The sequence below is a fragment of the Falco peregrinus genome, chromosome 9, assembly GCF_023634155.1.
Source record: "Falco peregrinus isolate bFalPer1 chromosome 9, bFalPer1.pri, whole genome shotgun sequence".
Lineage (NCBI taxonomy): Eukaryota > Metazoa > Chordata > Aves > Falconiformes > Falconidae > Falco > Falco peregrinus.
Window position 1 is genome coordinate 38,690,599 of NC_073729.1, and position 26,897 is coordinate 38,717,495.

At 49.3% G+C, this 26,897-nt stretch overlaps 2 protein-coding genes and 1 long non-coding RNA gene across 15 annotated transcripts in view; 1 reads left to right on the top strand and 2 right to left on the bottom strand.

Moving 5' to 3' along the window:
* Window positions 1-7,780, bottom strand: part of PHF20 (PHD finger protein 20) — a 71,920-nt gene extending 64,140 nt beyond the window's left edge. For 6 of the 8 annotated variants that reach the window (XM_055814047.1, XM_055814048.1, XM_055814051.1 and 3 more), the window contains exons 1-4: window positions 7,644-7,779; window positions 5,247-5,295; window positions 3,749-3,797; window positions 810-864 (exon numbers count right to left, since the gene is read on the bottom strand). The gene's annotated coding sequence lies outside the window, so the exon portion shown is untranslated. Of the gene's footprint in view, window positions 1-809; window positions 865-3,748; window positions 3,798-5,246; window positions 5,296-7,295 lie in introns of all 8 variants that reach the window. The other 2 variants (XR_008748766.1, XM_055814046.1) reach the window with 2 other exon arrangements.
* Window positions 7,781-13,551: 5,771 nt separating this feature from the next.
* The window catches only part of LOC101916624 (rho GTPase-activating protein 39-like), a 67,762-nt gene continuing 54,416 nt past the window's right edge, over window positions 13,552-26,897 (bottom strand). For all 6 annotated transcript variants that reach the window (XM_013297453.3, XM_055814053.1, XM_055814052.1 and 3 more), the window contains 6 exons: window positions 26,258-26,347; window positions 19,994-20,067; window positions 18,314-18,513; window positions 17,342-17,433; window positions 16,607-16,776; window positions 13,552-16,170 (listed from right to left, as the gene is read on the bottom strand). In XM_013297453.3, the coding sequence (XP_013152907.2) occupies window positions 15,976-16,170; window positions 16,607-16,776; window positions 17,342-17,433; window positions 18,314-18,513; window positions 19,994-20,067; window positions 26,258-26,347 (821 nt within the window). In that variant the 3' untranslated portion in view covers window positions 13,552-15,975. The remainder of the gene's footprint in view (window positions 16,171-16,606; window positions 16,777-17,341; window positions 17,434-18,313; window positions 18,514-19,993; window positions 20,068-26,257; window positions 26,348-26,897) is intronic.
* LOC114011543 (uncharacterized) lies at window positions 21,296-25,405 on the top strand. Its single transcript, XR_003553479.2, has 3 exons — window positions 21,296-21,427; window positions 23,706-23,776; window positions 25,276-25,405. It is a non-coding gene; the product is annotated as an uncharacterized LOC114011543 (long non-coding RNA).

Sequence of the window (26,897 nt, forward strand, 5' to 3'; positions counted from 1 at the left end):
ACATTGAAACATTCCCCTCAACACATAAGACTTGGTATTTAACTTCAGACTCCTATTTTTCCTCTAGTTTATATAAGTAGACTAAGAAAACTGACACCAGTAGAAGTCTACATTTGCTCTCCTCTTAGAGCAGAAATCAAGATCTGTGACAAAAATAAAAACATGTCAGCAAACATTTACCCGCCCTAGATGAAGATCCTCACACTCTCCCTAAGATTACAGGACATTGAGAATGTAATTTTCATCCTCTTACCAACATCCCATGTATTTGTGCTGTTAATTTAACTTGGCGGTGAGACTGGGACAAGCCAACATGGAAGCATAAATTATGATATGGGCAATTCAACAGAACAGGAAAAAAATTTTGCTATAATAAAACCTATTACCAAGTGCAATTAAAGAAATAAATGCTCGTTACTGAAAGGAATTTTTTTCAATCATTTGATCATCTCTTATTTAGCTGTTCTGGTTTCCCCTCTTTTCCTGTAACACACTAAAGGTAAAGGACAAACACTCTTAAACACTGGACAAGCAAGAAGATTTCAGAAAAGGATTTAAGTCACATGAAATAAAGCAGGTTTTTCCTAAATAAAATAACATTCATTAAAGTAGATTTTCTTGAAACTGCTATTTTTTTTTCCAACTGAAAATGTGCAGCCTTTGTATTAAGAATGTAAAGATTTAATTTAGAGAAATATTAGCCACAGTGCCTCTGCAAGAATTAAGAAAACTTGAATTTTAAAGCAAAACTTCAAAAGCTTGAAGAAAAGCTACAATTAACAAAACCAAGTGTCCATGCTTATACTCACCAAGAAGAAACTCGTTGCTTATACGGCTGCAAACATTCCAAACACTGTTGTACAACTATAGGGAAGGAAAAACATAAATCACATGAATTCTGAAACTAGAAGTAGTTTAGAGTTCAAAAAAATATTTTCTCTACAACCAACGATATCCCAATCATACAGTAACACCTCTAGAACATTCATTTAATCTGAAATTATTTCAACACATAGTCAGCAGGCTGCTGCAAGCCAAATTAGAGAAACTTCAAGATCCTTAAGATACACACAGACACACACCCCTCTGCATATCTACAAATTTGTCCATCATTTATTTACCCTTTGCCAAACAGAAGCCACCAGTTTTTAAATTTATTATTACTCCTACTTTGGCACACCAGGCATTTCAGAATAAATCCATTAACTAAGTAAGCAGACAGCATAACTACCAAGCCTTGTATATTCAAGTGACTCAAAATTCAAGGTACTGTCCGCAGGCATTTGAAGAATATATCACCGACATGTTAAATCGATCTTATGGGCCAAGCTGCTTGAAGGAAATTACAGCCTACAGTCAGTTATCTTGTACATGGAGAATATATGATTCTAGGTGAAAACAACAGGCTAAAGGTACAGCACAGATGATCATGAGTTCACCGTATCTTCCAATGGACTGCTACATATGAAAACAAGAGTTCCTACTGTTGCGTGTCCCCACCCCCCTTCATCTTATTCACCTCCTTCCCTTTCTCTGTTACTCCAAGTTGCAGAAATTCTTAACTGTTCTCCCAGCAAATGTACCTAAACATTCAAAAATACTTAAATGCACCCAATCTGCCCCAAATCTAAACCCCTCTCTTCCTCCTAGGATTTTGACAAGAACTACTGCTGAGAAACGTACACAAGTATCATTGCATCAATTACACTACAATTGCCCAAACAGTCTTTAACTGTGAGGATATACCTAAAATAATAAAAAGTTTAAATTCTGAAATACCGAGCACAAGCAGCCACCCATAAACAAAACCAAAACTGCCAGATCTGGGTCATAGGGTCAAAATGCCCGAGTGTTCTAGATTTGGAAGTACATCAAAATTCTTTTGCAAAACAATTACAGCAGACTGGGATTTGCACAACTGAAGTCATCACTTCTGATGTAACATAAAATTTCTACTCATACTGGTGGATTTCTGCTGCAGTACCATGGTGGCTAAAAGCTTTAAGAAGTCATCTTGCAGTACAGGTTATTTTAAAAAACCAATCAAAACTCCAGGTCAGTGTGTCTGTAACTTGAGCTAACAAGCGTGGCTTTTCAAGATATATAATGGTAAGACTGATGCTTTCTGAATATCTAAAAACATCTTTTAAACTACTCAGAGCGTCTGGGGAAAAAAACCCTTCTTGCACACAAAAATAATTCCAACTGCCACAAAAAAGGCAGCTTAACAAAACAGGGGAAAAAAATTACATGAAACACTTCTTTCATTGAAAAAGCTTCTAGCAACCTAAGACTCTAAACATCTCTATGGTTTTAGATGTTCTTAGTGTGCAGGATATTTTAAGATGCAAATTAATACATCAGGCATCAAGAATTCTCTTAAGGAAATTATGAGTTAAAATGTTTCACTACTAAAAGACTGCAGATGGCTTAAGCAAGCTGTGTTTTTTCTTATGGAAGCACAATCTCCAAATTGAGTTTTGAACTCTTCTCATGACGGTTTACCATGTCAATCCATGCATGTCTACCCATGTGAACAAACACAAGAGAAGGTAACCAAACACAGTCCTTCCCCGTCAACCAAGACATCCTCAGCTGGATAAACTGCATTTATCACATGCCAGAAGGATATGCATTTTAGTCACACAAGAAATCAACAAACAGTTTCTCAAAACACCTTCATCCACAAATCCAATTCATGTCAATACATGTAAGGCTTCTCCAGACTGCAGGAGCGGCAGACACAAGCTACAGCCATTTGAATTGTCCTGAGAAGCCAAATTTAGCCTGCAGACTGGGCACCCCAATGCAATTTCTCCTGATTTTCTATCTGAACTGAACCTGTATAAAACCACTTCATGATACTGAATGCACCTAGTGCAACTGTCCTCAAAAAGACATTTCTGCCCTGTATAATGGGTACCTATGGGCTTACAGCTCCTTTGTCAAATAAAAATGAAATCAAGAAAAGGTAAAAAGTGGTCTGATTCTCATTGCCATTCTATACTCCCTCAGAAGCAAGGACAACAAAACCCCACAGGACTCTTTGGACAAACTTATTTACAGTAGGACTGTATCTAAGTATTTGGTTTAGAGTGGTGTGGCAGCAGCCTAAGGTTGAACCTATTGGACAGCCCTGGACAAGGTGCTGTCAGAGTGTCTTTGCTCAACATACGAGGAAGGGAACAACACATGGGCTCACAAACTTGTATGACAATTTCACACTTTTGCAATGACAACAGGTTTCTTCTTAAAAGAGCGTACCTTTAAGAAATGGGCGGGATCCAACAACAAGACTCCTATTTGCCTACACTACTGTCCACTAGGCTACAACACTTACATTATTGAGTTAATACCATTTTGCACTCAATGCCAACGTTTCAAAGTCAGTACAAACATTTGGATACAAAGTGGCTTTAAAGTATTACCGCCTACATCCTCTCTGAAAGCAACACCTTGGTATTCTAGGGAAGTCTAGATCTGAGACAGAAATTTAATACTTAAGGCTATGTGTTGGTCAGCAAACTGGCCAATTAATTCCTCCTTTTTGACCAGATGTGCTTCCCCTGGCTTCGAGGTTGCTCCAAGTGTGTTCCAGTAGCACACTATACACTTACCTTAGATTCAGCCATCTGCTGTATTTCTTAGCAACGAGCACCAACATGTACTTTACTCATTGGGGGAAAAGATTATGACCAAAAATGGAAGGAGCCAAGAGGAAATCACAAAAATTATTTGTTAACAGTACCTGCAGCAGTAACTGGACTTGGACTTCTGACTCTTTTTAAGAGGTCTACCTGTAAAAACAATCATTCAAAAAAATTTTTAGAAACATTTTCCACAGATAATTTATAGAACCTGCAATATTGGCCACTGAAAGTCCTACTGTTTCCAGTCAGTCAGCCTATAGTGTTTTGACACTTGCACGTGGCATTCTCAGTTTCATTATTCAATTGTTTTCTGACTCAACAGGACCAAATCTACCCTACTTGCTGATAAAGAAGAGGGTATTTTCATGACAGCCAAATAAAGGGAAATCTTGCAAGTTACACTACCATAAGCTTTGATGAAAAAATTATGTCTTCATTTAAAATAATGCATTAAGCAGATGTTTCATCTGTGTATGTACCACGTGGTAAGAATAATGCGACTATGCCATTTTATTTCAAAAAGGAAAGAAAGGGGGGCACTTCATGGCTGCTTGTAGACTTGTTGCCCAGCTCAGAGATTTTCATCAGGACAGCAGGAAAAACAGACAGATGGAAAAAAAAAAAAATAAAATCAATGCATCTTTTCCCAAGACTGGTAACAGCAACACCGAGAAAACAGACCTGCAATCTACGCAAAGAACTGATACAAATACAGGGGATCGCATAACAAAAAAAGCCACTGGGAACCTTCACTATATTGAAAAAGCCATTAAAGTCTGCTATACTTGCAACTTCTGCTATGCTAACAGAAGCCTTTAAACTTTAGGCCCTTGGCTTTAAGACTAACCAAAAACTCTTAACTCAGACCCTATCAATGCCACTGTCTTTGTGCCACTGATGCACAGATCCAGGCTAAGGATGCTCAGTTCTACATCTGGAGCACTAGAGGTGTTTAAGTTTCCTGACTCAAGCACTATGTGAAACAAGAGTATATTCTCCATTTCCTTGGGAAAGAAGTGCTGTGTACAAGTAGCAGAAAAAAAGTCCTTTGTGAAACTAGTATGTTAACATCAACTGCAAGAAAAAAGCTCTTCAGTGCTAACTTCATACTGAAAAAAACCCACCCCACACAAAGCAGTAGTGCTTCCCTTCTTTCTTTGAATAGAGGCTACCTAGCTAAAGATACAGATGGAGACAGTTATACCTCTTTTTAACCAACTTCATAAACCTACCTAAAATGGAGTTCTTAAAAAAAGGCAAACTGCAGCTGGCTATATTGAAATAAGGCTGGCTGAAAGTTCTCAAGCCCAGTAAAACCACACAAAGGCATGTCACACAAAGGCATGTCAACAAACATGCCTCAAAAAGAAATAATTATATTCCAACATGCATTATTCTCTGCCACACAGATCTGCAGTCGGTCAACATGAACATACACACCCACATGTGCACTATCACTTAAACCTGGTGCTTGCATCCACAAGAAAAACCTGAAAAGCCACCAGTTCCAAAAGGTTTTTTGGAATCTATAGGCCATGTAGCTATTGGTATTTTGACACAAGAATAAACCAAGAGTTCCAAGTTGCTATTTCTTACCTGAAAAAAATAAGTCTTCCTACAGGGAGCACAAGAAGTCAAAATAAACCTGTAGGGAAGCAAGGAACTTAAGTATGAAAATGATAAGGAACAAACTGAAACAAAAAAAGAAAGCAGCAGACTTGTTCAACTGTTGACTGAACTATTACAAGCACTTCACAAGACTTCTCAATATGCTGCACCAGTAAGTCCAAAGTATATGCAGGTTTTATTTTTTCATCAATTTAAAAAAACCACTGCGTCCACACAATTAGGCAACCATCAGGAATGGAGTTTAAATACTGATGACAACGACTTGCAAGGGCTGACCAGTAAATCCTCCCCCCTGCCTCACGTACATTCTTTAGCTTGGCTCACAACACTGTTGCACAAATGCTCACATCTGCGCAGGATGGTGCCATATGGGCAGAAACTACCAGACAAGTGGCAGGACAGCTTTCCTACAGCAACAGTGTCAGCTCCTGTCAAGGTCTAACAAATTACAGGTACAGACAATACGGAGCTTCTGGAGGCACAGTTACAAATAAAATATGCAGTTACAGAGTATTTCTCATCCCCTACAATTACACTGGGGATTGCACCCATCTTTCCTGACCAAGGGGGAGAATTTAGGTCAATATCATTGCCTAAGTTATGCAGGAACTACAGGAACAAAAGAAAGCACTTCTGAGAATTTATCCAATTAAAGGTAAGAATTAATTACATGCTTCTTACATTTCAGTCAAGGCAGCACTGTTATGAGCAATTACTATTCTAGCCTCATTCCCAATCTGACCTTAATTAATTACTCTCGATTACAGGCAAACAGATTTTACTCTCAGACTGTTCAAGCAGACCTGTATTTCCATTCAGGAGAGATCAACAATGTTATCAGCAAGAATGTAAACTAAACTCTTCCACAGGCTGACTTAGGTCAAACAATTGAGCATTCATCTAAGCCACCTTCAATTCCAGAACCATTTAAAAAGTCACACAAAAATTAAACAGAACTATACTATGAGCAATCTTCACTGCAAGTCTCCTCACTTGTTTTTTTTTTGGAAACTGGCCCTATGAAAGGATCTCTGCTCATTATACAGAAAATTAAACGAACCCAGGTCAAAAGCATTTCTGTTACAGAGCTGCTCAGTTACAAGTTTCTGTACAGATACATACAAAAGGTTACTTCAAGTCATTAGCATTGTTTTTAACATTTGGTTTTATCCTCCTGCTGCGTACAATACCAAGTTCTGTACAAAGAAAGACAACATTTATTTTTATTCAGGTTAAGATTCATCGACGTTCAGCTATCCCTCCTACTTTCAAGCATTTTGGCTAGAAACAATAACCCGAGATCACAGGAACACCTCTGGTACTAGGAAAGTTTTCAGTAAGAAAATATAACTGTTTCCCAAAACTGTACTGACACCCTGCTTCAGTTAACCAAGCCCTATCAACAGCCACAGCCTGCATGTCCATGCCAAACCGCCTGGTACAACAATCCATTCCAGGGCCAATGAGCCCTGTCTGAACCTAGGCCTGTCAGGAAAAAGAATATGGTGCCTCCCCATCCTATGCATTAAAGCAGGTATGACACGAAGCAGCTTTCGGGTTAGTGCAACGATATACCGTTATTTCTGTTCCCTGAAGCCATCCTGAAGGGACAAAATGCAACGAGATGAGTCTGTGCTCCAGACTCTGTGGGACGCAGAAAGGCCTGAAGCCTCCAGCGGGCGAAACAGCCCACGGAATCCGCCCCGGGCCGCGGTGAAAGCCCGCCCCACGCGAGGCTTCTGCCTGCTTCGCCACCCGGGACCGGCCCCGCACCGCTTCCTCCCGGCCGAAGGGCGAGGCGCCGACAACGGGACCGCGCCGCCGCTCGGGGCCCGCCAGGTGCCGCTCCCGGCCTGCGCCACCCCCACACCGCCGTCGCGCCCGCCCAACCCCGGCCGCCGCCAGCAGAGCCCCCGCGCTGCGGCCCGGGCTCCGGCCCCGGCGCCGCCGCAAGGTCACTCGGCCGCCCCCGCCGGCCGGGCCCTCGGCGCCTGCGCCCGGCCCGCACATACTCACCTGCCCGCGCCGGCCGCGCAGCTCCGCGGGCCGCCGGGCGCGGGCGGAGGCGCGGCGAGAGGGAGGGAAGGAGCGGGCGGCCGGCCGACGGCGCGGACCGGCGCACGGCCCCAGCTCCCCGGCCTCGGCGCGCCAGGCCGCGGCGAGGCGGGTGCGGCCCCCGCTCGGCGCCCCGGGCCGGCAGCACGGGAGGCGCCGCCCTGCCCGGCCCTTTGTGCGCGGGGACGCGTGCCAGTCGCGCCGCGCCCGCCCGGCCTCCCTCCCCTCGCCTCGCCGCGCCACGCCGCGGGCCCGCAGCGCGGGGCAGGTTAGGCGGCCCGGCCCGCCCGGGCGCCGCCGCGCTCTTACCGAGGGATCTGTACGAGAAAAAGGGCTAGAACGGAGCCGAATGGCCCCAGGCCCCCCTACGCACCGAGCCCAACGCCAGCGACCGCGCAGGGCCACAAAATGGCCGCCTCGATGCGGCGCCGCCAGGGAGGGGCGGGTGGGGCGGAGCTGGCCCGGCCTCCGCGCGGCCGTGGGGCGCGCTCTCCCTGCGGGGGGCGGGGTCCGCGCGCTCCGGGCGCGAGGCGGGCCAGGCCGGTACCTCGCCGGCGCTGCCGCCCTCCCGTGGCGCCAGCCGCCCGCCGCGTCCCAGCGGCGCCGCGGCGGAGCCGCCCGGGGTGCTCGGCGCGATGGGCCGGGGGCCGCTGCCCGGAGCTGGGCGGCGGTCTCGGGAGAGGCCCGCGGGGCAGGCTCTGGCGGAGCGCTCTACGGGCGGCAGCGGGCGGGGTGCCAGGGCAGCGGGAGCCCCCGCAGTGGCGGCACACGGGCCAGCACCGCGCAGGGTGGTGCTGCGCCCCCCCCTCCCGCGCCGCCGCCTGCTCGGCCTCCTGTTCGCCCACTCGCTCCCCTGCCCGGGCGTCCGTTGCACCGGGCTGCACAGAGAACCCTCCCGCGGGCCCTCGGCAGCGCCGGCCCCACAAGGACCTGGGCCGCCCTTTGCAGATACGCGGCTGTATACGGGCAAGTAATGTTTCCAATTTAATTTTTTTTTAGTTTAGTTTATGCTAGGTTAAAGCCAAAACCAGACGGACACAGGGGAGCAAAAAAATCTTTGCAGGCTGAGGTTCTTAACGCCAAATGTTAGAGCATTTGTCACGGGGTGAATGAACGCTTCCAGTTCAGGTGGTTTTCCTGGGATAATCCATCATTTTCTGCTTAGACGCCACAGAACAGCAGATGCTTGTTGCCCGCCAGATTTCAGTATCAAAAGAGTAGCAGAAGCAGGGCTGGGGTGCTGCCAGGTCGCTGAGGAGGGCACAGCCCCCCAGCGCAAGCACTTTTCTCCCCTCCCTGCTTCCCCATGAACAGCCAGGACTGCTGTCACTGCACACATCTGGCTGTTCCCCAACAGCAGCCTCAGCCCAGCGCCATGGACAGTCCAAAGGATGGCTTCAAGCAACTTGTGTGATAATGCTTCACTGGATGTGTACTGTGAATTTCTGGAAGCAGAGTGGCTTGCTGAAAACACGGCGACAGGAAAAAAATTGTGGCAGAAAGTGTAGTTCTCAGTTTGGTTTTATTTTTTTAACCTGGAAATCCCACATGGGATTTAACCTTGCAGCTTTCTAGAAGAAAAAGAAAAAACTGCAGAAGGAATCAAAGCAATTAGGAAGTTTTGAGGGAAATAGGTATTTATTGGCTTTTTATCAAAACAACAGCATAGTGTTTGTGTATTGGTTTTTTTTTGAGAGCGCTGTATTTCATTCAGGAGTTTAAATTCATAATTTAAAAATTAAAAAAACCACAGAATCTGAGCAGATCTGTCATGAGAAGGCACATGTCAGAAACCACTTTGTTCTCCACAGAAATGTCTTGCTAGAACCCACTGGTTTTGCAATGTAGGAAGTGATCCTTTGTTCTGCTGTTCCCACTGAGAGTGCACAGCTTTTGGCAGTCCAAGGATGTGTCTGTGCCAGTTTGTGATGTTCCCCCCTGTGCACTGTCCAGGACTCCAGCGTCGGTATTTGATGTCAGCATCCATGGTTAACATTATCAGAAATCCTCAGACATTAGACATACCTGCCTGTTTTGGGTGACCACGGAGTGGCAGCCCTTCCCAGGGAATGCACTCCTGTGCTGGCGGCCACCATGAACACCGGTGCTGCCTCTGCCTCCTCTCGGCTGTGTCTCACACAGATCCTTGCCCCATCCAAGAGTTTCTGCTTGGCTCAGATGGATCAGTTGGGATCCAGTGTTTCCCCATGCATCAGGGAAAACATAAATGTGGACAAATTAAGCTTTGCAGCCCAGGAAGAATCTGCCTGCCTTCTCTGGAAAGCAATTGGGGTCTTGCCTGCAAAGCCTTTATTTATGTTCAGCGTAAGCAGTGCCATGAACACCACCTGGCTGGCTGTCAGGGAGTGGCAGGAGTCAGGTGCTGTGCTGAGGCACGTGAACTGGAGCCAAACTGGCAGTGGCACGGTGCAGGCCAGCGGTAAGTGAGAGCAGAGCAGGCCCAGTGACAGTGACAAGCTGAGCATGCAAGTCCCACAGCAATGAGACAGGACTGAGGTCAAGGAAGGAAGCTGGTTGGTGGGTTGGGGTCAGGGTCCAGATCAGCACAGGAATGGCTGACCCAGCCTGGGCAGAGACCCAAGGTCAAGGGGCTGCTGTTAGGCAACGTTCCTGGGAAAGAGGAAGGAAGCTTCCAGTGAGGTGTCCTCCAGCTCTTTCCCTTCAAGGCCAGCTCTGCAACTGTGCTATCGAAGCCTTGAGTGCGGGCAGCCACTCTGCTGGCAATTCCCTTGCCTGCAGAGAGCCGGGCTTGTTGGCCAGCCTCTTGGTATCTCAACACAGACAATCAGGCACGTGGCAAGGGCAACACAGCTGGCCAGCTTTCTGCTTCCACTTTGGCACCAGAGGAACTGTGCTCAGAAAACACCTCTTGCATTGACTATAAAAGGAGGCCAACCCAGCACCAGTGACCGATCTGCAAGTCCAGCTCTGGCACTTGGCTGGAGTAGTCCCTTGTGGGAGACTCTCCCCTCCTCACTGACCAGCTGCCCAAGGGGCCAGCATGGCAGCTGGGAAGGGGCAGCTCTGTACACACAGGAGTTTATCTTCACCTGCACAAGGGCCTCTGCCAGCCACAGGCAGGGAGCCCCCACCTGCCTCTGCACAGCCCACCCAGGGTCACTGCCATCTGCACGACTGCAGCAGCTGGCTGCTCTGTTGTGCAGAGGTGGTGTGTTGTATAGTTCATCAGCCCTGGTGGGGATTAGGTGAGGGCCAGCACAGGTCAGGGGGATTTGTGGACTCGTCTGGGCATAGTCCCTGCCCTCTGCACCAAAGTATGTACAGCAGTCCAGGGATGAGTTGTCCATGTCCTGCTCTCCCCGCCATGCCTCACCATGCTCATACCAGCTCCTGCCAGAGCCTTACTGGAGGCCCCCACCAGTCTGGGTGACGTCCAGGCCTGGCCCCAAGGTACACATGACGGCAGGAGATAAGACTCACCAAGCCCATGTGCCCTTGTCACAACAGCACTCCGCATCTGGGCAGTTTCTACCTCAGGACAGTTTCTCACCTCTTCTTCACTGGCCAGAGCATCCAGAGAGGCTGAGAACTGGCTGCAGATCTCCAGGGAAGGATGTCCACCCTCAGCCTACGCCCTCGGTCAGGGCAGGCACAGCCCCATCCATGGCGCCATGTGAGCGAGACAGGCAAGCAAGCAGGCACTGCTGCATCCATGCACCGAGACTTCCGCCCCTGCCGATTCTGAGGCTGCAGCCCCCTCTGTCTCCTCCTCTTGGGGGCTGTCTGCCTGCGGGCAATAGAGACTCTGCTTCATAGGCCTTTCTGTGGTCCCTGGGGCCATAGGGTCTGGCTGTCCTGCATTCTTCTGAACAGTTATCCTGCCCTGAGAGTAGGGAGGTAGCACACACCACAGGGATGCTCCAGCCTTTTGTGCTGTACTGTTTGCAATTGCAGCACCTTCGTCTTCCCCAGCAGGCACCAAGGCTGGGTCATTTCAGGGGAAGCTGTACCTCACAGCTGGAACAATCCAATAGCTCACTGCCTTGAAAGAGGGGGCCCTGCTCCTCCTCCAAACCCTGCCGTCCACATCCCCCCCGCAACCCACTCGGTCTCACCTGTTGCTTGTGATCTGAATGAAGCAGCAGACCTGGCATAGACAGGATGGAGAAAATGGGGCCATGAGTGGAGACAAGCTGACGTAAGTCACTAGTTCTCCTTGGAGAATAGTAGTTTGTAAGACCAGCCCTGGGCTCGGGCTTGTGAATATCATCACAGATTTGGGCCCCAAATCCTGCCAGCCTCCAAGCCCAACTAGCTGAGGCTGCACAGTCCTCAAGTCCTCAGACACAAGCTCCCTTTACGGCACCAGTAAACACTAAATGCTTCAGACAAAGCAGGATGATTTTGACCGTGAGACAGGAGAAGCTCCAGGTAGAGAGGTAGAGGCCAGGGCAGTAGGAGCCCTTGGGAGATGCAGATTCAAACCTTTTTGGGCTGGGCAGAGTCTCCAGCTGATGCCTCTGTTTTGAAAGGAAAAGTCCGGCTGATGAGTGCCTCAGTACATCCCAAAAGTTTTCCTGCACAGCCACCTGGAAGCACCCAACTCCAGCGGGGTCTGTACATGGTCTACCTCACTCTGAACACCTGGGCTTTTCCCTGTCCTCTCTCAATTGTCTGAGATGGATCCCCAGCTGCCTGCACCCATGCCTAGTTCTCTCCACCATTAAAATGACTGACAAATGCAACAGGTCATCGGGAACCCTGAAAGCAGCAATGTTCAGCTGCTAAACCAGACTTCTCCATGGTTGTGCCACAGTCAGTGGGTGTGCCACAGCCCAAGCCCTGCTCTGCAGAGCCCCAGCTCAGCTCCACCAGCCTGTCCTGCTAAACCCACCAGTGCTTTGCAGAGCTCAAGCCAAACCCATGCTGGGGCAGCGTCAGGACAGGGATCCTCCCGTCTCCGCCTCCCTCTAGTGCTGCAGGGCTCCTGGCCCAGGCCTGCCTGTTCCTCTGGTCTCTGTCTTCCCACAGGGCCAATTTAGTGCAAAGCTCGACATGAGGATTAGGCAAAAAAACTACATGAGAATTAGGCTAAAAACTGGCCTCCAACTGCCCTGGATTTCTGGGGAGGTGGCACAGCTTCTGAGTGCTTCTGGTGGGCCAGGAGGAGGGAGACTTCTCACATTTGCAAGAGGAGAAACTGCCAGAAGCTTCTCTGCCAGGAGGGGTGGCCTCCTGGTCACCATGTCCTGTAAAACAACAAGCAGTTGCCAAAGCTGAGCCCTACCTTCCTCCATCTCAAGCTGAACCTAGACAGGTCCAAAATTCACCTGTGATTCCCCAACAGCTGCCAACCTCTTCAGGAGCTGGAGTGGAGTGTGGAGGCACCTGAGGACATAGCACCTATCAGCTGCAACCAGCAACTGGGAGAATTGCTTTTACCATTTCTGTTTGCAGATTTCTAGGACACAATCGCAGAGATGGCAAAAGGCTCGCACCAGGCTCTGTGAAGAGAAGACAAAAAAACAGCGAGACACCCAGCAGCACCCGGAAGACCACCCACCACTGCAAGGGTGCCGGCCCCGTCAGGACACATTACACTTCCACTATCAGTGGCAAGTCTCCAGGCTGCAGGTGCCTCCTCCAGCACGGCTGAAGTGGCACAGCCAGCACTTGCACTGCAGCCCCACCGCAGTGTACAGCCAGTGCAAGTCTGGAGCACCAACACAGACTGCTCCCAGCTGCTCCTTGGAGCTAGGATGGAGAAAACATCAGAGAATCCTCCAGTCTGAACATAAAAATGTCCCGGGTAGGTCAGCCTGGCAGCCTGTCTAATCACATCTCCAACAGCAGACTACACAGGGGAAGCACGTGCATGTGGGCACCTCCTGCAGTCCACTTGCAGCACCCACTGCTGCAAGGTAAGGGACATCAGCAGTGTCCCTCTCATCTTCTGACTGCCCATTTGTGGACCTATTGCCCACAAACTTCTCTGAAAGGCTCCAGAAGATCCAATGTAAACAAGTACTACCCTTTCTCTGGTTTAACCCATTCTTTTCCAAGTTTCATTGAGTGCCCCTTAGTAGCTGCCTAATTAAGAACAGCAGAACCAGCCCACGGTTTGGTTTCTAAGTGCTTACGTCACTGCCAATTCCCAAACATTACTCATGAATGCTAAAATCTGCAGCTCCAGGTGGACATGATCATGCTTCAGAAATTCACAAAAAAGACAAGAGACAACCATGCAGATTGTATTTATTATTATAACAGAGAAGAGGCTGCTTTACTGATTTGTATTTACAAATCTGTTGGCAAAGAAAATAATATCCAGTGTCATTTATTAGCCTATTTTACAGCCCTGGCAAGAAGCATTCATTTGCAATGGCAGCAAATGCCTATGGTTTGATTGACTGCTACCGCTAAGTGCAAGGAATAACCTAGATCACCTACGCAGTGGCTGGCTGCAGGTGAGGCACATGCATCTGCAGCCCAAAAAGGAGGGCAAACACCACACAGCTGCTCCAGCCCACGGCAGGGAAGGACACAGCATCCCAAGCCTGTTCAACAATTCAAACTTCAGTACAATGTGGCAGAGCTGGTAATGCTCTGTATCTACATTTCTGGGAAAGTAGCTCCACACCTGAAGTACAAATCGTTCAGTTCTTTAGAAGGCCAAACCAAGATGAATGGCTTCGAAGCACTGGGATGGCATGGGATGAGAGGGGATGGGTGGGTGAAACATTTTTGAAGGCATGTTTGACAGAGCCAATCCTGACATGGGAGCAAGAGTTAATGGGCCACTGGACCACAGAAGCATCTGGTACAAGGAGAGGAACCATGACCCCTGTTCACCTGGGCACAAACTGAACTACTGTGGAGTTCATCCAAGCAAACATGCGCCCTGGGAACCCCACTCATGCACATTAAGAGATCCAAGCAGCCAGCAGGCTTGGGGCACTCTCTGCATGTGGTGCCTTGTGCCCAAAATTTTGGTACAGATTCAGATGTCACTGCCAGGAAGGCTTGGGTCCCCACTGCAATCAAGAAAGGATGATCTCAGGTCCCCACTTTAAAGTGAAAGGGCTGCAGAAATGCAAATGCAACCTTGGATGCTACTGGCAGACTTAGCATTACATGAGTAATCCCAACATGCAGCTTTCAGCAGCAGCCCTGCCTCCAGCAGGGAAGACACTTCAAAGGAAGAGTACCACCAGGATGCCACAGAATTAGAATCTGCTGCTTGCTAAGGAACATGCAATAGAATCCAGAGGCTGCAGGGAAATCCAGGTGCTTCCTCTGAAAGACACTATCCTTGCTATGCCCTGCTTCTGGGGGCACACAGAAAGCCGCAGGGATTTACCAGCAGCAGTGAAAACGCTGAGCTGCCTACCTCACACCATCCCTATGCAGGCTCCATCACACCTCAGCCACTCAGACCTGCCTCTTGCCATTCTCTTCCCTTCCTTCCCAACCCCTCTGCAACTCTGGTGGGAATTTGGTGGGAACAGGTGCCACAGTTGACTCCAGGTCAACAGTCTTACCTGCTGGGGGACCTTCCAGCTACCTTTAGACCTGGGCTGAACCAGGAAGGTGGTCAAAATTGGTATTCAGTTCCCTGGCAGCGCAGTCTGAGAGGGATGTGGTACCAGCAAGGGGGGGTGCCAGAGCTGTGGAGGCTGCTCTGAGCAGCTGAGATGCTATTCAGGAAAGCTGGTGTCAGCTCACACTGCCTGGAGCAGAAGGATGCTGCAAGACCGCTAGGGTTACCCCTCCAGAGGATATGGCCCTCATTAGGAGGATGCCAAAGAGATTGTTTATCTGATTGTTGTCAGGTTCCAGCATAGGTGTGTGCTGGTTTAGCTCAGCAAAGGGCTGGTCCCACACACTAACCATCTGTGTGTCTCTGAAGCTGCCTAAAGGAGAAAGCGAGGTAGATGCTATGTAGATCTGGCCTGCCAGGGCTCCCAGCTGTGGAATGTCTGCCTATCCAGCCACCAGTAGCAGAGGTTCAAACACCTCCACTCCCTGAGCTGCAATATGCTCCCACTGACCAGGGCAGTCCAAGGAACGACTCTGCCTCAGCGAACCCCCTGCACTTTCACACTCCTCTACCAACAGCATCATGGGGTGTCAGAACAATCCTCATGCCTCTAACCAACAGTCTGCAGAGGTGAACCAGGCTGGCTCCAGAGCAGTAGGATTATGCCCAGTAATAGGCAGCATCTCACCCATGACTAGCTCATGCTGCAACGCAGGAGTGATGTCCTCCGACCCAAAGCCAACTCTACCTCCAGAAGGGAGATGGAGAGTGTCAATGCATCAGGCAGCAATTTCTCATCGACATCACAGCCCTTTCAATGAGCAACCAGTTCTGTGGCTCTGAGGAGGGCTGCCCCCCTCTGACTCACACTGGAAGGCCAGGAACCACTAAATCTGGCCTGGCATGTCCAAGGACTACCTGGTGCTGCTTGGAAGGCAGCCTGAGCCTTCCAAGAGTGTCTAGTCCTTGCCCTCCAGGTCATATGCTGGGAGATGCTCAGGGGCTAACCCAGGGTATGATAAACAACAAGGACAATGGAAGAAACCTAAGTGGAGGGGAGAATACTTTGGGCACTCAGCAACTCCCCAGAGCGGTGTTTTGGACTCCAGGGCCAGCAGCTCAAACCAGCCCTCTGATGAAGCTTGTGTCCAAGTGCACTATCAGCATGCGAAGAAAAGACATTTCTTTGCGTGTGTTCTCAAAGATAATGCGAGGGTCATCAGACTGGCAGCGCAGGCAATTGGGGGCCATCACCATGGCCAGGTTATTCACATCCATCTTCGTTCTGCCCACATTTGATGGCTGAGCAAAGATCTGCAGATAAGAAGATGACATTCAGCAGAAGCAGCAGAAAAGGGCAAGAGATTCCAAACACATGGCCTAAGAAGAGATGCAAGGAGAGCAGAGATGTGCCCTGCCTGAAGGTCAATACCCCAACGGCCACACATTCACAGAAGACCACCACTGTGCTCTGACATAGCCAGCAGTGTGGGAGCCTCAGCAGACAGGGAACAACTTGCTGATCTCAACCTCTGAGACTGGCCCCATGCTCTACAAGATCAGGAACATGGTTTATTTCTCCTATAAGGGACAAGGCCAGCAGACTGCCCTCCATCAATCCCACCTTAAATACACGTCAGAGATCCTAAAAACCTGCTGACTGCCCACCACAGCCTTCCCAGTAACCACGCCCCACGGGCTCCAGGCTCCTGTCTGGCAGCAGGGATGCAGGACTGTGGGGGCTGCCTACCTGCAGGAAGTGTATGAGGTAACACAGCACCAGCCTGTTGAGCTCCGGCAAAAGTTGCACTACAGCCACAGCAGCATCAGGGTTCTCGTAGTTGCTGATACACTCTTTGTAGAACTGCTGGGGGATCACAGGCTCCTCCAGCTCCCGATACCAAAGCTTGAGAAGAGAGGCTGGGCAGAAAGCAGGGTGCATGAGAACAGCTCTGGTGGCCTCCCCACCACCTTCAGAGGCAAAACTTGTCAGCAAGACTCAAGGTCTCAGGAAACAGAGGGCAGAGAAGGGATTCTGCACTCGTGCTGTTTCACCTTATTTCAGTCTTGGCTCTGAAATGCTCAGGCAGCCAAACTGGCCAGTTAGAGGGAAATGCTAGCTCTTACCTACCTGCTCCTCCAGGAAGCGGTTCTGAAGTTGCCTAAAGGAGAGGACAATGAGACCCTGGAGCTAGAGCACTGCTCCTAAATGACTCCAAGCTGCTCTGCATGCTGCTTAGCTTGCACAGCCTGACTGCGCCAGAGCCAGCTGGAGGCAAAGGTTCCCCCACTGCCCCCGGTGTTTTTCTATGGGCAGTATTTGGAAAGGCAGTGGAAATACACAGACTGAGAGCCCAGTTGGTGAAGACACCCTGTGTACGCATCCCCAAGCAGCAGCACACTTCCTCGGCGGCTCCTGTACCTTCCCCTCTGCACTGTACCCATGGCTGAGGCTGCAGCACACATGCCAGCCTCGTTCCCGTACCTGGGATGTTTGGATCACCAAGGCTGCTTGGGATTCTCCACTGATCCACCTGCAACTTCAATGCATTGACTTCATCTATGTCACCAGGTATCCTGCGAACAGAGATGCAGCAAAGATGCTTTAGAGAGCAAGCAGGGCAATGTGCCTGGCGTGGCAGCCGGTGGCTCTGAATCTGCTTCTGGGGCCCCAGGGAGAAGGGAACACACACCAGTGGTAGCTACAGAAGCAGATCCTCAAAGAACAGGTTGCCTGTTTTTAGACACAGCTTTAAAGTGAGGGGTAGAAGAAACACTTGTCTCCTTCCCACTAGCTCAGGCATCAACTATCGTTCTGTCCTCAGAAGTGATTATTTTCTGTAACTAGGCCTCTCTGCAGCATGTTCAGTCCAAAGATAAGAAGCATCTCTGACTAAACATACCAAGATATTAGAAACCCTTTCAAGGCAAAGTTGAATCTTTTGCTAGCTACTTTAAATCAAGTTTAGCTACCTAGCACAAATCTAAATTAAAAAAAAAAAACAAACCCAAAACCCAAACAAAAAAACCCAACACCAAACCAGGATCCCCTACGTTCACCATACAGATTCTATGTGTCTCTCAGCTCCTCATGTCTGGTCCATCATCAAGGCTGATGTGCTGCATTTGATGAGTGGCTCTGCCAGGGACCCAAGAGCTTATCTCTTCCTCACAACTACCAGCATTGAAGTTGGTGAAAGTTCAGTGCCTTGCCCGTGTACATGCTCTCCTAAATAGGTCAAGTCACATCTATGCTGTCCCCTCTGTACTAATGTATGCAAATGGCTAATGCTACTTTAAGAGGTGATTCCTGAACATGGGAAAGGTGGTTTTTTTGTCCAATCTGTGTCAGAGTGCTATTCTCAGGGAAGAGGAAGCATGTGGAGGCCAGTATTTGCTTGGTTTTGAGAACTGACATGTGGGTGGCTCAAAAATAATACAGTGCCCAAAAGCTCACCTGAAAATCCCTTCCGTCTGTTCTCCTCCCAGAGCCAGGACCTGCTGTGATAGCTGCGTCTGCACCCAGGGCAGCTTGTTACCCGGGTACATGTCCTGCTGCCGTAGCATGATTTCCTCCAGGGAGCTGCCGAAGAGTGATGGAGTCACGATGGCATTCCTGGCATGTGTTATCTCTTCCACTGTTGGTTTACGGAGGCCCTGAGGACAGAGGAGAGCTCAGTGCACCTGTGGCACAGCCAGCCCACAGAGAAACAGTGACCTAGGGACAGTGGTTGTGAGTGGCCAGGATGGAGAGGACCACCCATGTATGTGGACACCTTTCTGGCCTCCTGGCAGCATGGTTCTCTCTCTGCAGCCTCTACCTCCTAAAATCAGGGGAGGGTCAACTCATCAGGCCCAAGAGGAGTGGAGAAGCTGCTGCCTGTTGGCAGAATACTGTTCTGGAGAGTTTGGGCTGTCTCTGCAGGGATTCTGTTGCTGTTTTGCACACTGCACAACTCCAGCTGTAGCTCTACCTGCTGGTGTGGCAGGTGGAAGAATGGAGCCCAGCCTGCCCCTGGCCATAGTGAGGTCAGCACATGTACGCCAGCCCAGCACTGGGTGACCACTTGCCGACAGCTGAAAAACAGCCCTTTGGAGAAGGGAATTCCAGGTATGTCCAACTCCAGGGAAAGCTTTGTTCTTAGAGGTGCAAAAGCTCGCTAGAAAGCCGATGCTGGGGTCTGTTGCTTCTGAAAGACACTGACACTCGAAAGGGGCTTTGAATCTCTCCTGGCAGAGATTCAGAGAAATGCAGAGTGCTGCCAGCGGGGCACCAGGCTGCCCACTGCAGTGGCTACTTGGCAATGACTCTGCATCCAAGCAAGAGACACAACAGGGCCAAGCTCCCACCAGCCCCTTGGAGAGCGGCAGCTGCCAGGGCCGCAGCTGCGTGCAATGAGTGTCCAGAGGTTTCCTGTCCCATCCCTGCAGGGATGCCAGGGGCCTTCACCCCTCCTGAGGTATTTTAGCTATCTGCTTGCTGTACATGGAATCGAGATGGCAGGGAGGCCTCAGAGGGATTTGCAGAAATAAAAGATGACCGGATCTGGCTTGAAGACCCAGGATGAGGTCTAGGACAGGCTGAGACCACCTGCCAGCTTTCACAGCTCCATGCAGAGGAAAAGGGAAGAGGGGGTTTTCCAGATAATGCAGAGCACCGAGGCTCCCCTCCATGCCAGCCACCTCCACTGTGTGATTTTCTGAAGTGGGAACTCTGCAGTAAATCAGCTGCAAGACCTGGCCCATCCAAGCTCTCAATGGCAGAGAGAGATTCTTCCCTCACCTGAAGAAACCAAATGATGGGCATCCCCTGCACCAACAGCTCCTCTTACCCTGGAAACAAGTAAACATCAGGTTTGTCCCCCACGTCCCCAAGGCCAGGAAGCACACAGCCACGCAGCTGCCAGCGTGGCCTGCGTTGCTGTCTGCCAGGAGGATGGTGGGACCTGGGCAGCAACCTTCTCCCACAGGTTCATGGAGAGATAAGCCCTGAGCAAGCCTCCACCGCTCACTCTATCTGCCATTCCCATCACTGAATCAGTGGTGAATTCCCAGAGCCACAGGACTGACTGCTCTGGGGTCTGGGAAGCAGACTGCCACACAGTCCACAGGCCCTGGAGCTGGGGCAGCTGCTCACCTTTTTGCCTCCGGTGACAGCTACTTTCTGGAGCTTCCGGTAGCAGTATTTAGCATAGGTGCTGATGGGCAGGCCTGGTGGGAAGGAGAAACAAGTGGTCAGCCCACAGCACTGCGCACCCACCACACCAGAGCCCTTCAGAGAGCACCAGTGCAGCAGTTCAGCATAAACAGCCACCCCTTTCTGCACAGCCTGTTGTGCGGGCAGGGCAGAGATTGTCAAAACCTCACACCAAATGCCCTGCAGTCCCATGGCAGGCAGCATCAGTGCAAGCTGGTGCTTAGGGTTGGAGGGATTAGTCTTCTAAGTCAAGGCTCACAGCTCTGCACCTCCCAGCCCCGCTCCTGCAGATCTCCACCTCTTGCACTGGCAGCCTGACCCTGTCCTGACTCAATGCAAGGCACATGCTCGACACTCACAGCCCGGGCATGCATGCAAAAGCGAGTTCTTGCTCCCAGCATCATGGCTGGAGTTACATGGCTCCCAGACACAGGGCTGGGTATTTACATATTGCCACATCTCAGCTAAGGAGCATGCAGAGCCAGCCTCCTGCCAGGAAAGATTTCAAAGCATTTTAAACAAATTGCTTATGATTCAAGAACTGCAGTCCTGGGCTAGTGAAAGAGACAGCAGCACAGAAAGGTGTGTGGGGCTGAAGAGGCAGCACCAGCAGTGAGCTCAGGATGCAAGGCAAGGCGTGGGGAGATGGCAGGGTCTCTCTCGTCTTCTCAAAGCCTTGCAGACTTCCTCACACTTCTGCCTGCAGCCTCCTAACCTTCTACTGTGAGGCTTGGGCATGCTCTGCAATATGATGAAAATCAGACACAACAGAACTTGGGAACTTTACTGCAAAAGCTGCAGCCCTCTGCAAGAATGGCTGCTCCGGTTGCGTTTGGTTCAGTGAACTCTGAGGATGAGCAGAGCCAGGATTCACAGAGCTAATCCCCCTGTGACACCAAGAGAAATGTTTGCACCGATTGCTGGGAGAGTTTTCCCAAAACCATTGGCCTTTTGTTCTTTTTTGAGTCAAGTCCAAATTACTTGCTGAAAGCAGTGAATAGATCTGCCTTATTTGATTCCCTGCCAGGCTCAAAGCTTGCAGCAGAGTTCAAAATACTTGTGGCTTTTAAAAATCTACATTCCGGTCAGATGCTGTGTGTTTCAGATCAGCCTTTCACACACCCTACAGCTTAGGTAAGCTGGTCAGGAGCCTGGAGTTCTTCAAATCCTCTCAATGCACAGGGAGGACAAGCTCTTCCCAAGCAGAACTACAAGTCACAAAGGTGACAGATGTGCTTTACCTGTTCTCCTCTCATCCTGCAGACAAACCACAGTCCTTGGCTCCCCACAACGGAACAAGCACCCCCACTTCAATCAATCTGCTTGACAGCTGGAGCGAGGCATCTCCGTAACAGTGGAGCAATGCCAAAGGAGGTACAACAGCATCCCCCACTCCCGCAGACAATGGGAACGAAAGTTAGTTTTAAGAATTTCTCTCTTGGGAACATCTAAAGCAAAATATTCCCCGTATGCAAAAATCCTGCTAATCCCAGGCATTATTTATACTGGAAATGTTTAAGGATTAAAGAAAACAAAACCAGTCAGCTGCTTGGTGATGCTTCCCTATTCCAGGTTAAGGCTTCTGTTGTTAAAATGCGCAGACACACCTACACGCCCCACTGCAAAGTGGCATCCACTTCACAAAGGAGGGAATGGGGAAAAGACTGGACTGTGGCTCTGCATCACAACAATTACGCAGGAAGCAGCACATTCAAAACTAGTAATAGGAAATGCTTTTTCACACTGTAATTAGACCATGAAACTCATAATCACCCTAAGAGTTTAACGAGGTTTGCAAAGAAATTGGTTGCATTGAAGAGCCTGCACGGCTGATGCATGGGCAACAGCCAGACATGTTTGCCTGAAGCCTGTTTTGTACTTTCCCAGAAAGTTCTCTGATCCTGGGAAACACCTAAAACCTGTATCATGCACAGTCTGCAGCGAGGCATCCTGCTCCCAGCGACAACCAAGCTGTAGCCTCCGACCCACAGGAGACTGCTGGGGCCATGCGTGGAGCTGACCAAATTTCAGGCAAATAAACTGAAAACTAAACTTGCCCCATATGCAAGGGGCTGGACTGATTACTGCCCATGGACCTGAATCACCAAAAAAGTAGAAGGAGCCCTGAGGAATGGGGTGACTGGCACACTGCCACAGCGGGCAAAGAACAAATGGCTCCCACAGGGGCTCACACCTTAAACGCACAGCGTGCAGCCTCCCTGCTATGCAGTGGAAGTCACCTGCCCGAGCACCAGCGCTCCCGGCTCCCAGGGCACATGCCGAGTGAGATGGGTGAAGGAGATGTGGAGAAGCTGAGAGGCAACCAGTGAGCTGCAGAGAGAAACACGAGGGAGAGGCAGAATTTAGCTTTAGCCTCCACTCTTCGAAACCAGCGACCGAGTCAACCATCTGGCTGCTTTTAAAATGCTCAGCTAGAGACTGGCTCCTGGCATTTAGCTTACTGTGCATTGTCAGTTCTCCTAAGAAGTGGGCCAGGTACTCCCTCTGCTCCTCAGCTCACACCCTTTGGTGCAGGAACGAGCAGCTCTGCCTACATGGGTTGGAAAGGGCTAATACTAAAGGCAATTCCACTTCTCTGAGCACATCATGGATCTGTGAAATCCAAGTTGACCTGTTATTTCCTGTGGTACCACAGTAGCCCCAGGAGCTTGGGAACAGAAGACTACTAAAAAACCACACAGTGAAAAATAGTTTGCAAAGGAAAATATTTTTCCATATGCTGGCCTAGAAACACATGTGAAGAGCTTCTTAAAGAACCTCTCCTTTTATAACAAGTTAAAATCCAGGCAGGGCACATGCAAGAACATACTGGAACACTCTCCTGCCAAAAAATGCCTTAAAAAATGCAGCAAACAATGTGGATTCAGGACCTAGCCACGGGACACATACTTCAGTACAGCTGTAGCTGCCGTCTCGGTATTTCTCAGATCTAACGTGGCCTCTCACTGGCATCAGCCTGGCATAGTGCAGGCTCTCAGACTGGGGGCCCATCTTGCTGTGCTCTTCCCCACAAGGGTAGGCACCTCCTGAACAGCTCAGCTGGGCTTTGCACCAGTGCCGCTCTCCTGGCTTTGATCTGCCCAAGCATCCCCATTTTACTGCACTGGTTTGGCCCCTCTTCCTACACCACCAGTGCATTCTTCTCCATCCCAAATTCTGCTCCATCACCACTCCCTATGTGGGAAATGCTGTGCTTTGTCAGCCTGAAGGGCTTTATGAGTCACCAGCCTGCATCTGCCACCAGGAGGATAAGAAACAGAAATAATGTTTCAAAAATTAATATTGCCTTGTGAAAATCTCCTGGCTAACAGCAGGTGGGAGATACCCCGAGGCAGTGCTGCACCTGGACCATTAACTATCAACTGACAGACCTCCCTTCTTTGAATTGTCCCATTTCCTCCTAAACCTGTTTATGCTCCTAATTTGCACAACAGCTTGCTTTGCTGACTCTTAATGATTTATTTTGTGCTTCAGGACAGAGCGCTCTTAAGCCTGCTGCCCACAACAAAACGGGGCAGTTTCCTGTTTTGCTGAGATAAATGACGAGAAATTTTCTTCATCTTGCTTTCCCCACAGATGACCTGCCATTTGTTTCAACCCACTGACCTTCTCCCCCTCTTCTCTCCTCCAGGTCGAGCTCCTGTGAGGCTTCCCCTACCACATCCATCAGCCCTGGAGAGACCACTGTGCGGAGCGGGCACAGTATGACTACAGCCAAGTGTTAATTTGCTCTCTGTCTCTTTTCTACAAGCTTCTAACCCTGTTTTCTAACTGCTTCCCAGCACCATGTATACATTTCTGGAAATTCATATATGGGCTGCAAAATGTCTTTTTTTCCTTGAATCAGCTACGTAGCAGCCTGATGCTGCATGTGCAGTTAGGGACATCTCCCCCATGTCCAATACTTTGCTTTTGTTGACACAACGTTCTCTGCTGCTTGATTGCTCAGTTACTCACCCTTGCAAGATCCCTCTGCACCTTTAGTTTTTATAATCCTGAATAGTTTTGTACCAACACTGAGCTGCCAGCTCATTATTTGCTTCCTCGTATAGACCCATAGCCCTGCTTACATTCCTGGAGGATCAACAGACAATCCTCCTTCTGAAAACACATCATTTATTTCTACCTGCTATTCTTCTGCCTTTCAGTGGGTTATTGATCCATGGAAAGATCTCGCACCACCTTCACATTTCATTTACTTGCAGAGAATTACACTAGAAAACAAAGATTAAGCATGGGAAACTTCAAAATTATTTCTTTGGGTGCATGTCAGATGGTAAATGTTTACTCACGCAAGTGTTTTTTTACAAGCCTCTGCACTTAAGGATGTCTCTGTGTGTCTGCTAAATTACTGCTACAGCCATAAACATCCAAGTATTTCAGAGCTAATAATGAACTTCTCACAACAGCTCTGCAACGTCAGAGAGCTGCATCCTACTCACCCCTCACACATCTGGCAAGCGGGGCTGCTGGAGCAGATATAGGTATCCCGAGGGAAAGCTGGACGGTTCCTGCCAGCTGCAGAAAGAACCTGGCATGCTCCTGCGGGACCTCCCCTTACTTCAGGTGCAGCTCTGAGGTCAGGCCCCAGAAAAAACCCTCAGTGTTATCGGTCACTTGTGAAAAAGCTGGTTTAAGTGACCTGCTAGCCCTCCTGCCTCCTTTGCTGTGCCCCTTGCCATCTTTGCAGAAGCCAGCAGGAGCCTGCAAACCAGCTCATTTATTCTAAAGCCCACATTCACTGCCAGTTCACTGTCTTCTGTGTGCCAGAAAGCAGACACAGTCCAAGAAAGGGAACAGTGTGTGACCTGTCACCAGAGCCCCAGCTGAGGCCACACAGGCACTTCTGACTTTCGTTCTGGAAACTTTATGAAGTTATCGTGGTGCACTTTCATATACCTATACATAATTAATTTAAAACTTACTTTTAGGTAAAAAATACCTCTGTCTTCCTAAGCACAACTCCAGCACATGCAATACAGACAAGCAATTGCACAAAAGAACCTGCTCAGCCCACAGACAGAGCATGCCCTGCACAGAGCAATCTCCAGGGAGTTGTCCCATAAAGAGCTCAAAGTCCCTGTAAGTACATGCAAAATGACTTTTCAAAGGCTCAGAATGAGCTGAACTCTCCTGGGCCTGAACAAGAAAGCAAAAAGACATAACCCTATCACAAATATAATCCCTCTGTGCAATTTCAGGTCTCTGCTCTGAATGCCACTGGAGACAGAGAAGCAAAAGACACTTTTATTGGAGGGGCTGCAACCAAAGGGCCTCCTCAGTCACTTCCCAGGCTTGCAGCTGCCTCAGAGGAGCAGTGACACAAGGAAGGCACTGCAGGACAGCAAAGCTGTAGTGTCCGTGTTTCACACACCTGCCTGCTGGCATCAGGTAAGGGTAAGCAATGCAGGAAGCTGGACTCCAGCTCTCCCAGATTAAAAACACCAAGGCCACATGATGTAAACTGCTGCTTGACATGAATTCACGGGGTTGGCTCAAGCTTCCTGAAAGCAATATTAAAAAAAAAATTGAATGGACTTTGTCTAGCAAGACTTTAGCCAGATAAAGTATTATTCTGCAGCCAGCAGTTAAAACCTGAGGCTGGAGGAATATGTGAGCTCTTGTTCATTCAGCAGAGATGCTATTGCAAGCCCTGGACTGCAGAGTCCAGGAAGTGTGGACATGGGGAAGCCAATACCGGACAGAAAAAGGCAGTATTCTTTGCCAGATATCAGTGTCCTCCCTGAAGGTCCTCAGGCTGGGTGGTGATTTACACAATCCACCACTACAAGTGAGACATGTTCTTTTCAGCGGGCTGGCTTGTATGGCTTTTAGCACTGTAACATGCTATAGGAAACTCCATGGCATACACAGACCAGTTGAATTACAGTTCCAGGTCTGCATTCAAATTAAAATCCCTTTTCTCACACAATTGTGAGTGAAAGGGGTCCTCCCCTGCTACCACACTGCTACCTGTCCCATGTGCTGCGCAGCTACCACTCATACTGCTCACCTATGCCCTGGTCAAACCTCTCACACCAGCTACCTGCAGTAAAGTTTCCCAAATCTAAGTATATGCAGTTAAAGAAACAGTCTGATTTTCAGTGGAGCTCAGCATCCCTGCCTGTCTGCTGTCACTGCAGTCCTCCCTCTTAGCTCCCTGCATGCTCTGCCTCCCCTTACCTTCATCCTCGGTGTTTTGTTTCCTCTTTTTCCTGGATTTTGAGTTCTTCTTGTTTTTCAGATCCACAAGCTCCTTGATGCGCTGGGCAACTGAAAATTCAGAAGAGGCTTTGGATTAATAATGTGAAATAATAAAATGCCAAAGCCCAGAACTGCCCTTAGACACGGTAGCCAGCCTAACTCCAGCACAAGGAGGTCTGCTAGGGGAAAGGTCCTGTACCACAGCCAGCTCCAAACGCACACAAGTGAGGGGCCCCAGAACACCACCCAAGTTCTCCAAAAGGCAAAATAGCTGAGAAGGGGTGTATATATAAGCAAGCTTATACCTAAATAAACTTAACTGTCTAAACACCAGCAGAAGGAACAACCCACTCAAATAGTTCAGATTACTGCTTCTTGCTGCCTGGACCCTGGTGCTAGCAGTGTGATTTTTCGCTCCTGGGCCAAGTGTAGCTGGAGGGAAGTGTTTTGGGAAGAAGGGAAAAGGGTTTAGGATCCTCATGAAAACCTAAACCAGTGCTACCCATTCAGCAGTTCAGAGAAGGAACCCCACCTTAAGGCTACAAGCATGAAACCAGAAAGCAAAGGTTGGCATTGCCCCACTGCTGCCCCTAGGACCCACCTCCACTGCCACACTCAC